We start from the raw sequence: 17,109 nt of genomic DNA, 5'->3' as shown, positions 1-17,109 counted from the left end.
AATGGTTTATCCTTTTTTGAAAAACAAATCAAAATACTTTTGTTTAAACATTGCAGGCGCTGTTTATGGCATATGGACCTGCGTTTAAGCAAGTCTGCCAAATAAACCGTTCCCAGAATATCGAGTTATACAACAGTAATGTGGTAAAGATGATATGGTTTCGTATGAATTAAATTTAATATGAGGGCAACATGCACATATAAGACGTTACAAATGCGAGAATTGGATTACATAGTTTGTGTGTGAGAATGCAAAATAAGAAAAAGCCATTTATTTAATCAGTTTTTTGCTATAAACTCAATGCGTTCATAAAATTCACTTTTTAACTTATGCGTAGAAATACTGGAATTAGAGCCTTCGCAAATAATGGAACCAGAGTAAGAGTCTTCCATCAGGTATTGAATCATCAAACCCACTCCCACCAACTCCAGCACCAATTGGAATACCAGGAGAGTGCCTATATCCCAAATCAGATCAGGAATATCACGATGGGATTGCCAAAGATATGTCTGGGTGTAGGTGTGATCTTAGTGTAAGTAATTAAGTATGTCAGATATTTTCAACAATACAATAATACTATATAAACAATTAATATAAATGAGATCAAATAACGAAGATAAATATGCTTCAATTCATATACACTGGTGGAAATTTATATTGAGAATTAATGAGAAAAAGCGACGAGAATTGGACATAACTAGAATTGAACAAACCTTGAGAATTGAAAATGTTTTCGTTTCTATGAAACTTTCAACCTAATGTGGTAGCATGCTTTCTCATACAAATGAATGAGATTTTACAATTAACATGTGTTAGCGATCTATCCCATTGTTTCAAAACGAGAACATTTTCATTTTAAATTCCACTGTTGATAATTTCAAAATTAGTCAAACAAAGTACCGTACTTAATAATGTATGATTTTGTGTTGTTTTTACAAAGGATGTGATCAACAGTCTGATACAGAATTTGATACGCAATTGGACCTCTCCAGCACGGAAGGTACGAGAAACGCAAAAAACAAGAATGGATAAGGAAGAGAGGGGCGAAAAAGCAACCCTCAGGATAGAAAGTAAATGTGGGGAGTCAAAACGGAGGAGGATACAAATTTAGCCCATCAAGGATATAATCAATAAAAATTAAGGTTTCATTTTTAATTGTTTTCTCACTTTATTGAGACCAGAACTTCAATCAAGCATAATTAGCGCGGATGGATTTCAATGATACTAGAAAACTGATTCAAAAACACGACAGGATAAAAAGCCAGTTTAACCCATTTGAAATACTTAATTTTCAACGGTACCGTTCTTTCAGGGACACCCTTGTATACAACGCGTGTAAAACAACACAGCAAATAACGCAATATATGTCATCAAATGCCGTTGGTTAAAGCTTTTAAAGAATTGTTCATGATTGTTTTTTCTTCTTCAGAAATGGCCGCGAAAGACACCCATACACCATTTGGTTTACCACAAGTTGATTTTAAGAGCAACTATTGTGAATTAATTCAGAGTAATTACATCACAGGATTCAGTCATGATGTTAATATGCCATTGTTTTCATCATATACTATAGAAAAGAGGGTAAGTAATGTATTACGTTTACAGTGGGGTAGCGTGGGTCATACAATGGGGGGGGTGGGGGCACTGACCATGATGGAGGCACACCGGCTCTGATTGGAGGGTACAAGCCGTTTTTTTTTTTTATCCTATTATCCTGCAGTCGATTGGGGGTATGACGCTACGCCACTGACGTTTTAAACCTTCTGACAAAAACATGACCTACCACACCCTCTGTTTGGGATTAGGGTACGGTAGTTATTCTATAGATATTCAAAACAGTTACCTCGTTATACGATTAAAGACATTTGAATAGCTACTTATAAACATTTTGATTGTATTGTGAAATTGTTAGCATAATAGGTAAAATGGGGCTTTTAAATATATTAATAAGAATAATGATTATAACAATAATAATGATGATGATAATAAGTTTGGTTGACTGTGCTCATTTTGTAGGATCGCGGTGACACTGTTGCAGTTTCAAATTGTACCATTAGACCTGACGGACGAGAATTTACACCGAAATGTCTTCAAATTGTACAGATTATGGTTTCCTATCAGGAGAGATAGAGAATGTGACCATGGGTTATTTATACCAACCAGGTACGGAATCACTGACATGTTGTATCACTTGAATACAACATCCTAAGAATGTATTTCATGATGTTATTATTCATTTTGATTCATGTCATGTTGAAAAAAATTGGTATATACGCACACTGGCCAAAGTCCCACCAAAAGTATTGCAACATCGCTGAAAAAGAAGAAATCGGTAAACATCCAAGTTCATCCAATATCCTGTTGATATTACGTATTTAACGCGGCTGTGCCACTCTAGACATTGTTTCTTTCGAAATTGAGCTTTTTTGAAATGTATTTATTTTGTAATGTTTTTATAAATACAAGGAAAGAAAATCCAGATTTGTTAACTCCAAATGCTCTATTTTATGGATTTTATTTCACTATTTCACTCGTTTCCGCAATTTAAAAGGAAAGAAAATCTTTGTTGTACCATCGGGGTATACGCGCGCAACAACGCATCGCGTTTTGTAGACGCGCAATTTGTTAACACACAGATACGCTACGCATACGCAACGCTTATCTGCATGCGCGGCGCATCTTATGGAAGCACCACGGAAGCACTGATTTCATAAAACCTTGCGGTCAAATGGCTCCGTTTTAGCTGATAAAATGTGAATTTTTAAGTTCTTTCCCCGATTTAAACACCAAGATATGAATAGATTTCGCCCCAAACTGTGGATTTACCCGATGTTCACGTAATGTAAGGTAGAAAAACGAGAACTGCCGCATTCTCCTGTGAGCTTCGATCAAAGTGCAAAATGTGACCTCTTTAAACTTCAACGGCCTTTATTTCAATGTTCATTTTCTCGGTAAAATGACGATTTAGGTACACGATAACTCAATAAATACAGCATCTATAGGTAAGCAATTATGCTCATCATAAAAAGCATGATCGACTTAAGAAACGGTTTTCTCATTTTATTATATTTTGGTCTATTTCCGATTTTAGGCATCATTTTGTGCAATTAGGCGTTTGTGAATTTTAAAAAGTTCATTTTGATGCCTTATATGGTCAATATCTAAAAAAATAAGGCCAATATCAAAAAACTAAAAAAACGTTTTTGGAATGATGTCTGAAGATTAAGAAAATAACAAAACAAACATTTTTGGAAAGAGTGTTTTTTTGTTATGATGTACCGAACAAAAAATTGCCAAAAATTCACTTTTTTGTGATTTTCTTCATAATTGTTGTTTTTACACCAAATCTGTATTTATATTAAGATTCATTGATGTATTGCCTTTATAAAAATGTATACTTTTACATGTCTTGCGTGAATAATTACACAGTTATGGCACTTTTACTACATGCATGTCTGAGAGTACACAGCTGCCTTAATGACAATTTGTTATTTACATGAAATAAGCAAGATTAGGCTAATCAATGGGATGACAGGTGTCACATGTGGTGACATCATGCCCATATTTTAGTGCTTATAATGGCGGAATTATGGAAATCCGTTTCAACAAAAAGACCAATACACTTTTGTCCACAAAATCACCAAAGACCTTTAGAATGGTCGCAAAATGGTTTAATTAGTTTCTGCAAGGTTAAGGTATCGGTAAATGGTTACGGAAAAAGGTTACTTATTCAAAAATAACGGTCAAAGATAGCTGACCTCTTGCACGAAATGAATACATGATACATAATGTTGGTGTGATCAAGGTCAGCCGATGCCTTGTGGGATAGCCACGTGACCTTTCTTTCTTCTGAGTCCTCTGAGTCCCCCAGACCCTAAAGTCTTCTAAGACTCAGTAATACTTTCCCCAACACATTCATGAATCGTTTCACACTACCAATATTAATTACCCTATACATGTTGAAACTAATTTTGGTGACCATTGCAAAAGTATCTGGACATTTTAGTTTCTTCAACTTTGCATTCAAACGGAATTCAATTCTTCTTTTGGTCAGTGTGTATATAAATGGGGAGAAACAAATCTTTAAAAACTGTATTACCTCAAATGCTCATTTGAAATAATTCAATTAGTGAAATATAAGTTTTAAACTAATAAACATGCATTTTTATATATTTTTTGCAGATATGACAGATACCATTGGAGATTCGATGAACGCCCTGAATTACATCAAATATGGTCCCTCAATTTCCTGGATTCATTGAAGGTTTTTGATAGGATCTTGTTATTTAAATCCACAACAAAATACACCTATCTACAGCGATTTTGCTGCAAAGACTGAAGATTAACATACCAGAGTATTATGATATCATAATACATATCATATCATATCATATCATTAAATATAACATATCATATCATATCTGTCATATCAATAAAACTAAATAGGCTAAACAAAAATTGTTATGTCTCAAAACCTATGGCAGTTTCAAAACGAATCTGAGTGCTTTTTTATATTTTAAAGATTTTTGTGTATTTTTTAAAGAGATTTTAAATTGTGGTCGACTTAAACAATTGAAGTACAAATATCAATTGTTTTATATTTATATTATACCTAAACAATGCGAATATCGAATCAAGTAATTTTTCTTCCAAATTTGTCTCAGAATTTCATGATTTTACGCGTACGACAAAAAACTAAAAAGGAAGAAAGAAAAAAAAAAGAAAGAAAAACAAGCTGACGTTTGGATGAAGGAAAAAAAAACGCACGCGGCGGCTTTTAGACATAACATTTGTTTAGCCTAACACCGTATCATATCAAATTATGGTATAATTTTCAAGAAAAAGATCAACATTCTCTATTTTTTACAGATCTGTGGGCTGTAATATCCAGCTCACTTGTTATTCTGGGCGAATGAGTACAATGGTATCAACGTAGTAGCTGGGCCAATATTTGACTTTGACTTCAACGGTATTCGAGACCCCATGAACACGACAGATAATAACGGGTAGGTTTAAAAAGCAAATGCCATCACTTTGGACACTTATCTACTGCAAACAATTCAAGCCAGTTCAGTTGGAGGTATCAAGGGCAAAACCACAATTGCTATGTGGATTATTCTGTAGTTTTATTGCTGATATTAACAGAGAAATCATCGGTCTTCTTGATTAATGATTAACTGACATTAATCGCTTGTGTTCGTTGTTAATAAGCAGCCCTCGCGAAGTAAACCACGCAGAGGACGCGGACGCATCGTTGTATATGAAATATCGAAATATTTTATTTATTTGTACCATTCGGCCCATAGGCCTGGCACAGCCAATATTGCAAAAAGCAATAAATTAAAAGGGAGGTCAAACATCAAAACAGCAAAACAGCAAAAACACAGAAAAACAAACACCAAAACGATTAGGAACTGGCTAGCCAAGATGGGCACGGAGGGCTGACTCTAAAGGATTGCAGAGAATTGCATTGGATAATGTCCTCAGGGAGGTAGTTCCAGAGTGTCGGAGCATAAGGGTAGAAGGATTTTTGGCACAAGGTCAGACGACGGAAAGGAGGAACGATGGCTTGTGAGTTCAGATTACGGAGTGAAGGTCGTGGGTGATGGTTGTAGGGTTAGGAGGATCTTATACAGGTGACAGAGAGTAGCATAGTCCCTGCGTTTGGAGAGCAAGGTCAGACTTCAGGAGAAGGTCCTCGTGGCTGAGATTCCAGGACTGCAAGATAACCCTGGCGGCGAAACGCTGACAAGCCTCAAGGCGATTGGTCAGGGTAGTGTTTAAGGGATGCCATGTGACACTACCATATTCCAAGATTGGGCGAACAATCACAAGATAAAGGATGCGACGGGTGCAGATGGGAGCACTGGAGAATACCCTGTGGATAAAAACCAATCGTGCGACGATTGGCCTGCCTGACTTCCAATATGATTGAATTATCCTTAAATCAAAAGAAAGCCATGCTTGTGTAAGTTCCGCTTGCTTCCGAATAGTGCAATTGGCACACATGTGAAGTAATTCTAGATATAAGACTATAAAGCTCCTTGTTATCAAAGAAGAAAATATCAAATTAATATACAAGTTTTCGTTAAATATTAAACCATATCATCTTTATGTCATTTTCATCGTCTCAAACATTATTATTTTTCTACAGGACCAAGTTTGGTAATACTTTGTTACCTACGCATTATTTTGTGTGGTAACTCGCTGTGCACATGGCCATGACATGAGTAAGAACTGCGACAAATTAGAGCCACTGACTTTCATTCTATCAAATAAAAATGGCATCCAAACGTGTGAGGTGAGTAACAGCTTGGAATCCCGTAGAATGGCGTAGATTTAGATGTTGTGGAAATCCCGGGTGCAAATCATAAAGAAACGCAAGATGTGATCGTGACGTCACACACAAAACCGCCGAAACTGGAACTTTGCACGTAGGTGTATAGTATCAAGGAAACTAGACCTCTCTATTAAACATGAATCCGCTATGAACAGCTGCTACTTTCTTGTAAAACAAGAGATTAGATATTCTGCTAATTTTTGTACCTCCCAGAGATAATATGTACAATCTCTCTGATCTGATGCTAATATAAGTATAAACGATTTAATCGCATTACGTACAGGCTGTAACACATTTTTGTTTACAAATTGGACATTGGACACATATATTTATGTCACGTGTTTGTTGTTCTGATTGTTTTACTTTCTGTAGAAGTAAATTCTTAACCTAGTATATGCAATGGTGAAAATTTATGATGAAAATTGTTCAAAGCGACGAAATTGGGAGAATTGGTAAAACTATGAGAATTGAACATTTTTCTTATTTCTATGAAACTTTCTCATCCCAATTAATGAGAAATACCAATTAACGTGTGAACAACCTGTCACATTGTATCATCGTGTTAGATTTCTCATTTAATACAAGGTTGTTGATACGTTAGTATTTCTTATTCATTTGGATGAGAAAGTTTCATAGAAATGGGAAAATTTTCAATTCTCATAGTTTTGTCCAATTCTTATCAATTTGGAAGAATTCTCAAGTTTTAATCAAATTGGTTGTATACAAGCCTATAATATGATCAATAATAATTGTCTAAACTATAGGACCACTGTCGTGCTTTGTGCAATAATATTCCTAAACGCTAAAATTGACTGAATTGAACCGTTTACGTTATGAGAACTAATTTGTTTTTTTATTTGTAAGGAGTGTTCATAAATACTTTGGTAGGTAGGGGCTGGAAAATATGTAGGGGGGGTCATAAAATTTTAGGAGTTCTGAAGAGGGGGGGTTAAAAAAGTTTTGGGTGTATGAACAGGGGGGGTTAAAAAGTTTTTGGGCACGTAGAGGGGGGTGTAAAAACTTTCGCAACATTAGTCCTGAAGCAAAAAATATTTAAAAAAATTCGCGCGCTACGAGCGCAAATGTTCTCCTAAAACCAGAACAAAAGTTCATTCCAGATAAGGGCATTTGATCAGGTCCTTTATGTATTTTGAAAAGTCATTCAATATAAGTATGAAGTGTTAAAAATTGTCTTGTTGTCTATAACTTAATTTTGAGGTTTGTGTCAGTTCCTTCTGATCTGCTCTTTTAATCACCAAAAGACTGCAATAACTTTGTTCTTCTTTAGTGTTGACAATTTTTACAATAATGTTTCATGCAGTACAGATTATTAATTTATTATCAACTAAATCATGTTGCTTTACAATTATAGGCGGAGGAATCTTGGAGAACCGGGGTACACGTTGCCACCCCCTAATTTTTCCATGGGGGAAATCCCCCTAAAGATCCTAGTAGGAGAAAAAAAAACAATAACTGCCCTATGCAACTTTTTTAGCACATCGAAAAGGGCCCAAATAGGGTAAAATTGCACAATTTTGCGCTTCGCGATCACAATGAACTGGCCCAGCAAATAGCAAAACACCCCATTTCGGCAGTTAGCCTAGCCAGGGGCAAGGGGGGAAAGTGCCCCCATGACAAAGATGAATGAAAAATGAAAGATAAAATCTGGAGGGCAAAGGAAAAGAATAGTGGCAAGGAACCCCTTTTCCACCCAAATTCACCCTGATCAGGGGCCAAAATAGTGTAAAATACAAAACGTTTGCGCGCTGTATGCGCACATTGTCACAATAAAGGCATTTTCATCCCCATCATGGGCGAAAATAGTGTACACATGAGGGGGGGTCAAAATAGTTTTGAACCTAATATGAGGGGGGGTCAAAAAAGTTTTAGGTCCATTAAGAGGGGGGGGGGTCAAAAAAGTTTTGGGTTCGCGAAGAGGGGGTTAAAAATTTCGACATGAAAAAATATTTTCCAGCCCCCCACCAAAGTATTTATGAACACTCCCTAAATTCTAAAGAAATATGGGAATAATTTTTAGAAGTGTGTGAAAAGCTTTGTTTTTCTTTTGTGATCTCGGATTTGTTGTTTACAGCATAAAAGTAAATTTTACACGTTACCAAAGTAATATGCGTGAAAATAGCTAAATTAACACTGTTCCTTTTTACACAATTCAATTAACCAATGAATTGTTTTTGAGCTCGACCGATAAACGAACCCTATTAACTGTATCAAATGCTTTTGGTATTTTAATTTGTTCCTTTTATTTATATGTATTTCTTATTATTGTTATAATTTTACAATACAACAATTTCGATTAAGACTGTAAACTTGTTTTCAAAACGGTTTGTACTTTCAGCATCCTCAAGATTATCTTGCGAGAAACATAGCTACTATCCAAGATGTTGAACTCCTTACTGGATTACGACTATTCCCAGATCTACAGCAATATGACTCCATATATTTGAAACATAAAATTTACATCAAAGGAACTCTTTGGCAAAAATGGAAATATAAAAAGACCTAAATTTGTATCTTCAATACGAAAGGTGATACTTATCAAATGATGGACGGCTTTTCCTTCCAGCTAAGTACACTTTAAGTACATATTATTCGATTTATAAAGTTTAATTCGAGGACTGTTAAATAATACTAATAAAAAAATATCAATTTTAATACATGTGTAATTTGTCATTAAATTTGTATTATGTTGTATGGTATTAAAAAATCAATTTTTTTTGATATCAGGACATTCCTTATAATTATTCAGAAGCAATTCGATATGGCTGATGTGCTGTCATGTCCCACAAAATACTGTGCCAACGTTGCTATACAGAAGGCATGTTTTTAGATAAATCATAACGCTATTTGACTTCGTATCGCATATAATTATTCTATTTATTACACAATGACCAACTCGTATTATCATGTATAATACTTTAACATCGACAATTATTTGGCTCTCGTGCACGGCTCTCGTGAACATTGCTGGCACTTTTATCTGAAATCTTGTTTGCATCTTTACAACGGGGTGGACACTTGTCTAATATTTCAGAAAAATGAGTAATAAATAGCAAGGAAATTTTCTAAAAAATTTACCATGAAGTGAAAGGAATAAGTCATAGCAGGCTAAATTAAAATATATGTAAATAGCGCCCTCAGTTTCAACACAAATATACAATTTAATAAAAAGTTTGATAAAGACTGGAAAACATGTGTTTAAAATTGCTAAACTATATATGTGTGTATTCATATATAGCTATTGGTATTGTTCAGATCTAGAATTGAAAATTATATAATGTTTTCTTAGAAAAATTAATAAATGATTACATCGAACACCGAGTGTGCTTTTTTTACGAATTTTCATGCTATTTACTCAGATAAGGCATTCATTTAGATTCATCATCATCACACATTATACTCACTTCGTATATAATATTATGTAGGTAGTAAGCAATGAAATATATTATTGTACACTGAATATATTATATACACACTTTAACATCAACAATTATTTAATTATGATGCTGTATAATTAAACACCATTTTATTTTACTCACGTAAGGCATTTTTTAGAATAAATTTGGTAAACACTGATATACAATTCTGGACAATAAATATGTACATAATTTTTCATCAACAATTATATGACTCTTGTGTTTTCGAATAAATGTCCATTCTTGTTTACTCACGTAATGCATGTTTTTAGATACAGCATCTTTGTAACTTAATTATTTCATTTCGTACCAGTACTACCCGTGTTTGCATTAGCGGCTTTCTTGCTAATCGTCAAAACTTTCTGCTTATTCCGACCACGAGGCCCAGTTGGTTTTCTATCGATTTTTTGTTTTTTATCATGTACTACTTTTTACTCACAAACATCGTGGATATGGTGTATAAGTATGGATTAAGAGAGGAGTTGATGGGTAGAATAAAGACAACAGACCAAACATAAGCTGTCACCGGAATAACAACAATCCCAGTTTGCGATAATATACCCATTATGATGATTGGCATCCAGCATAGAAAATCCGTACCGATTATAATCGCCATCTTGATCGCCATTTTGATTTCATTATCATTGTCTTTACTGCGTCTAATACTTCTAGCGGACGACCTAGCCTTGAAAAAATCACAGTGTAACATATGAACACTGTAAGAAAGCACAACGCATTAACACCCAAGAAAATAACAATCGAAAAATACCACGCAGGTTTGGTGTCCTCGGCAACTGGGATGTTAAAGATATTTCCACCTAAAGAATTATCAATCGCATTTGTAGTAACCGAGTATGATGTGGGTCTAGTTATCAAAGGCAAGCCAACACAAACATCGGAGAGACCGTAGAAGTCCGATTCAGAATCGGCAAAAACAACGGCAACTACGCTGAGACAAAGAACGACTATCCAGAGACACAAAGAGAGCGTCTTTGCAGACGATTCAGTGAGACGGTATATGCTGAATGGAAATGTGATAGATATAAAGCGATCGATACTCAGCAATGTCAAGAATCCTACGGAGGCTTCACTTGACAACATACACAAAAATCCCGCTAATCGGCACAAGTTACCTGATCGCCATGCATCAGAGTAGTTGTAATATTCTTTATCATAGTATACATCGACAGACGCTATAATGATCATATAGATACCCATTATAAAATCCGATATGGCTAGATTAAGAATGAGTAACGACTGAATAGAAGATTCTTTAGATAATAGCCTTGAAATGATTACCAGAAAGTTTCCAAACAAGGAACTAAAACCTAAGCCCCACATACTTATTCGCAAGAATGTGTTTTGCATAAGACTACCACATTTGAAGAGCGGAGATTGCGGTTCTAGAGACGTACAATCCTGCAGTGCATCAAAATTAAAATCGCAACAGATGCGATGATCATCAACAAACCTGGAAGATATAAAGATTTGTTTTGTTAAGAGCAGATAATTATACCCATCGAAGATATCAAACGTCTTTTACAACTTACACAAGAATGTGAAATTTAATGCTTTCTTCAGAGCATTGAAATCTTTACAGTTGTTCGAATAAATGTGGTATTGGATTCTTTTAGCTTGTTCTGGTTTAAATATGTTACTATCTTACAGCTGTTTGAGAGACGAAAGACGTTTCAAGCCATTTTGGTCAATCTGTAATGGTTGCTTAACCACATCACCTCTGATGAGAATCCTGAAATAAATTATATGAGTAACACAATTTATTAGCAAAAGCACGGAAAAGAAAGAGCCAATGGTAAATTAGAATCGGAAGAGTAGCACAAACCAAAACGCCATACGTCGGTCAAACATTGACCGAATAATATTGTATGCATAATAGGCAGGCAATATTTCTTTCATATAATGATATCACATAGATTATTGTCATACCATGTGAGTATATACATTTTACTGCTCATGAGGGGATCTGGTGGAATCTATTGATTCCCGAGGTGAACTGGAAACCATAGGTATTTGTTTTTATATTAAAACACAAGGCCTTAATCATAGACATAGGCCTAGAACATGCTCGTAGGATTGGCATAGTCAAGGCTAGACTGGCTGGTCTTGTTTTGTTTTGATAGAAATACACATGCACGCAGCACATATGGTTGATTGGCAAAATAGCTTACCACGAAAATGTTTGTAATTGTAACCTATGCAATGCCGAAATTAGACGAGTAGCCTGTTCTTTGTTATAATCACCGTCAATATACGATACTCATGAAACGTCATACAAGTCAGATTATGCCATGAAACCGGCGTATTTTTTACAGTTCTTCTATGTTTGTGTGCTTCGCAAGCATTAGGCGGAGGCGCCCTAGTTAGCGTTAGCTTTGGATATTTAATTATTTTCTTTATTTTCCACCTGACTTACCAGGGTGAAAAATTAATAAGATAATTAAATATCCATAACTAACGTTAAATAGGGAGCCGTCGCCTAATGATAGAACACTTTAAATGGCTACATATTCATTTACATAGGTTTATATCGTGGTGTTCCTATTTACAATACCGGTAATTTTATATCTTTATCATCTTACATTGTTTGCAGACGTGAAAGCCCACGAAATGCAAAACTCGCAATTCTTCTAAGTGGTACATCAAGAAGTGCTCTGTAGTAAAAAAAAACAAAACATAATTCACAACTTGTTATAAAATAAATAAAGTCAGGAAGTACGCATTGGGGTGTGGTGATAACTAAGAACACTATATGCACATTTTGTCTTGTTTTTTTCATCGCCCGCTCATTTGATTTCGAAAAAAACAAATATAAAGGCAACTTACAATCCTTCAAGAGAACTTAGATACTCAAAGACGAGGTCCTGGAGTACTTGAATGTTGTTATGTGATAAGTCCCTAATAAAAAAGATAGCATATGATAAATTAATACAATAACAACATTTTGATCACTTTAAATGTAGTGAAAATCGACACGATTTTTATGTTATCCTCACTTTGTTTATTATTGCAGTTAAATTTCAGTTTTCAAGCAAATAACATGGCAATCGCAAACGTGATGGCGTAGGTCATGTTTACTTTTCAATAGGGCCTTGTCTGAAAAAGAATAAGACCCCTTAACCCGAGAACTACGGACGGGGGATTGTACCAACATCCCTAAACTTACCCAAGCGACTTATGATAATCGTAGACCTATCATTTGTGCTCATTTTAGTGATAAAATTTATACCCATCATCTTATCCAGGGTAGGACCGACCATCAAAGATTACCATGGGAGGGGGTGGTGAGGCCTACCATAGGTTTCTACAGTAAATTCCATGATTTTCATTTTCCTTAGTTGCTTGTTAGTTTTTATATTTAGGAGTAAATTTGGTTAAAATCCCATGTCCGTAGAATTTTTAAGCCGAAAATCAATTTTTGATCTGGTGAAAGCGCTTTACATTTACATTTTCCGCTTTTACTAGATATATCACACCCATGTGGCTTTCATTGACAACGGCGCCTGTACGATTTGTACACCTAGGTGGAGTAAAGCAACCGGGATTAAGTGCCTTACCCAATGAAAAAAATACGTTGGCCACGACATGACTCGAACTGATCACGTAACAACCAGGTCACCGTGCTGAATCTATATAAAATTTATTTAATGCTGAAAAAGATAATGCTTATTGATTCTATAATTATTACTTACAGCCATGTCAGATTATCTAGACCGTAGAAATAATCATTTTGTAGGTGAGTTATGCTGTTGTTACTCAGCGATCTAAAGAGAAATGTCACATATCAAATGAAAGTTTAAAAACATGTTTGGGATTTCATTTCGCCGTGGTCAGGTACCAGCACACTTACAACAGTTTATTTCATTCCGCTGTCACCGAGATAAATCAGAATCATTTAGCTTCAATACGGCGCAACCAAAGCGCAGCTCCGCTCAGCCCTTATGTTGTTATTATCCCCTAACAGCTATTTATTACACCTGGGTGGTAAGCAAGCGCGTTTTGCATGAGTGGTTCGAACCCACGCCTCGAGCTACCCGTGATTATGTGTAGAAGTCTACACTGCTGCGTTACCGTGCCCTCCGAGTTACCATCAGACTAGTTTCTTAAAATTTTCATAAGTATGTTGACGAGTGGAAAGATGGGTGTCGTGTAACGCCTATTCCGGTTGAACTCCACACACTCATGGAAGACATAATCATATGGGGTGTAGATTAAAAATGGAATCACTCATTCAGGTAACTCCATTTTAAATTCACACTCCCTATGTTGAAAGTCTAGTACATGTTTTCCATAAGGGTGTATAGATTTCAACTGGAATAGCCCAGTACCACAACCAGGCTGGAAATAAGTGAGCTCTAATTTGACTTCGTACACAATAAAAAAGAGAATTTTTTATGCAAAATTAGGCAGCCAAATAAACGTATGGAAAAAAGTGCTTCACGAAAAACGGTTCTTTTCAATGTGCTCCAACCGTCTTCACGAAGAACGATATTATGCTTTTATTTGATCAATAGGCTGATTTTTGCTTCTTTGGTTTTTTACTCACAACACCCGCAGTTCTCTCAGAGATTTGAAAGCTCCTTGTTCAATAGAAGATGACAGATTTCCTCCTGTCAATTCGCTGTTACAAATATAGAAAATAAAACATAATTTTATATTTTAACTCGAAATCGAAAGGGTAGTTGGTTGCTTCATGATTTAGCGAAGGTAAAGAAATACAGAGGTCCTGAGTTCAATCATCTCTAATTCCCACCCACTGATTACTCTTTTCAAACCCTTTCTTCATTTACATCTTCAATTAGTTACCCATTCAGACAAATTAGAAACTAGATATGGACAGAATTGTCTTCATAGGTTATTCATATGTCTTCATAAGTAATTACGTGACGGAAGTTTGAAAGAGCAATACGTGGGTGGAAGTTAGAGATGCTTAAACCCAGAACCTACGTATTGCTAGACAGTTATTATAAAGTCTGATGTGTTGGAAGTATTTGTATAGTGTGAAAAGAATAGCTTACTAAATATGATATCAATACTTTTAACATTGGGTAAAATCTTACTTCTTTGATGTTTTTATCAATGTATTTGAAATTATATTTTAACTCGAAATTGAATTGTTATAAAAGGGTAAGTGCTTAGTTTACCATAGGGATTGTTCATTTCATCTTTTAAGAAGTTTTTTTGGGTACTTTAAGGCATAAAGCAAACATAACTAAAACCGATGTGGTTGAGGAATATATCAGCTATCACATACTTTTGAACTTTTTAAAGTTAAAACAACTGACCGCTCTGTTTTTAAAATAAAAGAATTTTACGAAAGTACCACATTTCCGCGGAGACATTTGCTGAGAAAATCTGTGACTGGTTGAAAAATTCTTTAAAAATCTGCGTTGGATCAAAGATTTTTCACGGATTATTCAACCGATCACAGATTTTTGTCTCCTATCTTTCAGTTACAATAAAACTCATGCGCTGATGATCCGCAGTGATTAGCACTCCGAATACAGATCATCGATTGGTATTTGAATCCGTACAAAGGTTTGACAATGAGGGCGTTTCGTAATATTCTTATATTTCAAGAACGGTGTGGTTAATCGTTAAAATCCAAAAGTATATGATTTTATTCCCTCAACCACGCCAGTTATTTAGTTAATGCTTAGTTGTGGCGTTAAAACACTCAAACAATCAAAGCCATATTATAACATTTCTGTAAAAATAGATTAGTATTTATTTTCCATAAAATGTTAGCTTTTACTGTCAGATATGTCCCCTTTTAATTTTGAGCCGAACAAGTGGGGTAAAGCATAGAAAATTGGAATTTACTACTAGCGTCCATGCATGTTACTCCCGCGGTTGTACAACGGGACGATCCTCGGGGTGTGTGTGTATGTGTATCCCGCACGCCGTGTATATACTGTGCATACGTGTTCGACTAATATTTCCATTGTAATAATAAAACTCCGGTTCCATCGTTTTATTCAAAATCTCAGATTTTGACAAAACTACAGCACCTAGAGTCTTGATTTTTGCAGAGTGTCTAGAATTTTTTCGAAGGCGATCTCCTCAGCAAATGTTATAATATGGCTCTAGGTTTCCGTCGAGCAATGCTAAACTAAATGTTTGACTCATTCAGGGATTCAAATGTGATAAACTGAGAAATAAACCCATACAGAAAAACATTGTAACTTACAGAGAAAACGTCGTTCCTGCGGTTTCTTCAATTGTCATTGGTTGCCATCCGCCATTACAACGTGTTATGAGTTCCACACCACTGTATTCGCAATAGCAGTTCGTCGGACATTTTTTACGGTCTAGAAGCGTAATAAATGAAAATGAGTAATACACAGCTCTGTTACTCAGAAAGAGATCATAAATGTTTTCACATTTACAATCAAAAAATATTTCGTCAGTCTTAGTACATTTTTATGTTCATTTGTTCAAAAACTAAGTTTACCACAATGCTGTTCATCGTCCCCTATAGGGCAGTCCATAACGGTGTCACACACAACATCCCAATCGACGCATCTCTGACCTAAAAATCGTGACGTCCGAACACACTTATAGGATTCACCACAAGATACAGTTTCTTTAAAAGAAAAAAACCTTCAAGTATTATAACAACATATAATAGCATCACAAAACAATATCAACTATATCATGTTCCCCCTGACGTGACAGTGACGTCAGCGCGTTGAGGCAGCTGTTTCTCGCGCGCCTTTATGCGGCGTCTTTATGCGCTTGTGTGTGTACGCCAGCGCTTTAAATTAAATGCGCACTGATGTCACTGCCACATCAAGGTGAAAAAATTGTATAAAAACACCATCAAATCAAACAATGTTTAAATGCACACTCTCCAGTCAGTGTAATTAATAAGGTGCAGGGTTTCAAACATGACACTAGGCAAAGTCGACATCCGGCACCTGGAGAAACAACTCTCTGAATCTCAACATCACATGTAACAAGAAAAATTTCCATAATAACTCATGCTTTTCTCAATTAAAAAACTTGTATGGCCTTCGTGAGACAATGGTTTTGTCTCCATCTGTCATATCTGTTGAAGCATTCAAGATTTAGGTCTTACAAAATAACCAACCTCTAACATCCTTATCCATTATGTCAGATATTTCATTTCATTTCATTGCTTTGTTTGTTTTATTACTTTGTCTGCGCGTTGACCATAAATGCACCAGTGTCGGCGAGATATGGTCACATTGATAAAGATATCCTGCTGACTGATATTAAGAATATTACGAAGAAGAAAATATTACCACATCCGTATTCATCAGAGGCATCGAGACAGTCGTCAAAACCATTACA

At 35.5% G+C, this 17,109-nt stretch overlaps 1 protein-coding gene and 1 long non-coding RNA gene across 2 annotated transcripts; one reads left to right on the top strand and one right to left on the bottom strand.

The window, feature by feature from the left end:
* Positions 1–962: 962 nt before the first annotated feature.
* On the top strand, positions 963–9,966 carry LOC140147638 (uncharacterized). The gene is made up of 7 exons (XR_011858370.1): positions 963–1,000; positions 1,430–1,581; positions 2,017–2,163; positions 4,183–4,264; positions 4,870–5,006; positions 6,155–6,301; positions 8,697–9,966. It is a non-coding gene; the product is annotated as an uncharacterized lncRNA (long non-coding RNA).
* Positions 9,967–10,197: 231 nt separating this feature from the next.
* Positions 10,198–16,904, bottom strand: LOC140147079 (G-protein coupled receptor GRL101-like). The gene is given in 9 exon segments (XM_072168851.1): positions 10,198–10,464; positions 10,467–11,245; positions 11,441–11,524; positions 12,375–12,446; positions 12,619–12,690; positions 13,485–13,556; positions 14,339–14,413; positions 15,983–16,103; positions 16,886–16,904. Coding segments are annotated over 9 exon segments (1,560 nt in total). The 3' UTR covers position 10,198.
* Positions 16,905–17,109: the final 205 nt, after the last annotated feature.

Source organism: Amphiura filiformis, chromosome 3 (assembly GCF_039555335.1).
Source record: "Amphiura filiformis chromosome 3, Afil_fr2py, whole genome shotgun sequence".
Taxonomy (NCBI): Eukaryota; Metazoa; Echinodermata; class Ophiuroidea; order Amphilepidida; family Amphiuridae; genus Amphiura; species Amphiura filiformis.
Note: the sequence above shows the minus strand (reverse complement) of the source record. Positions and strands in the feature narration are given on the sequence as shown.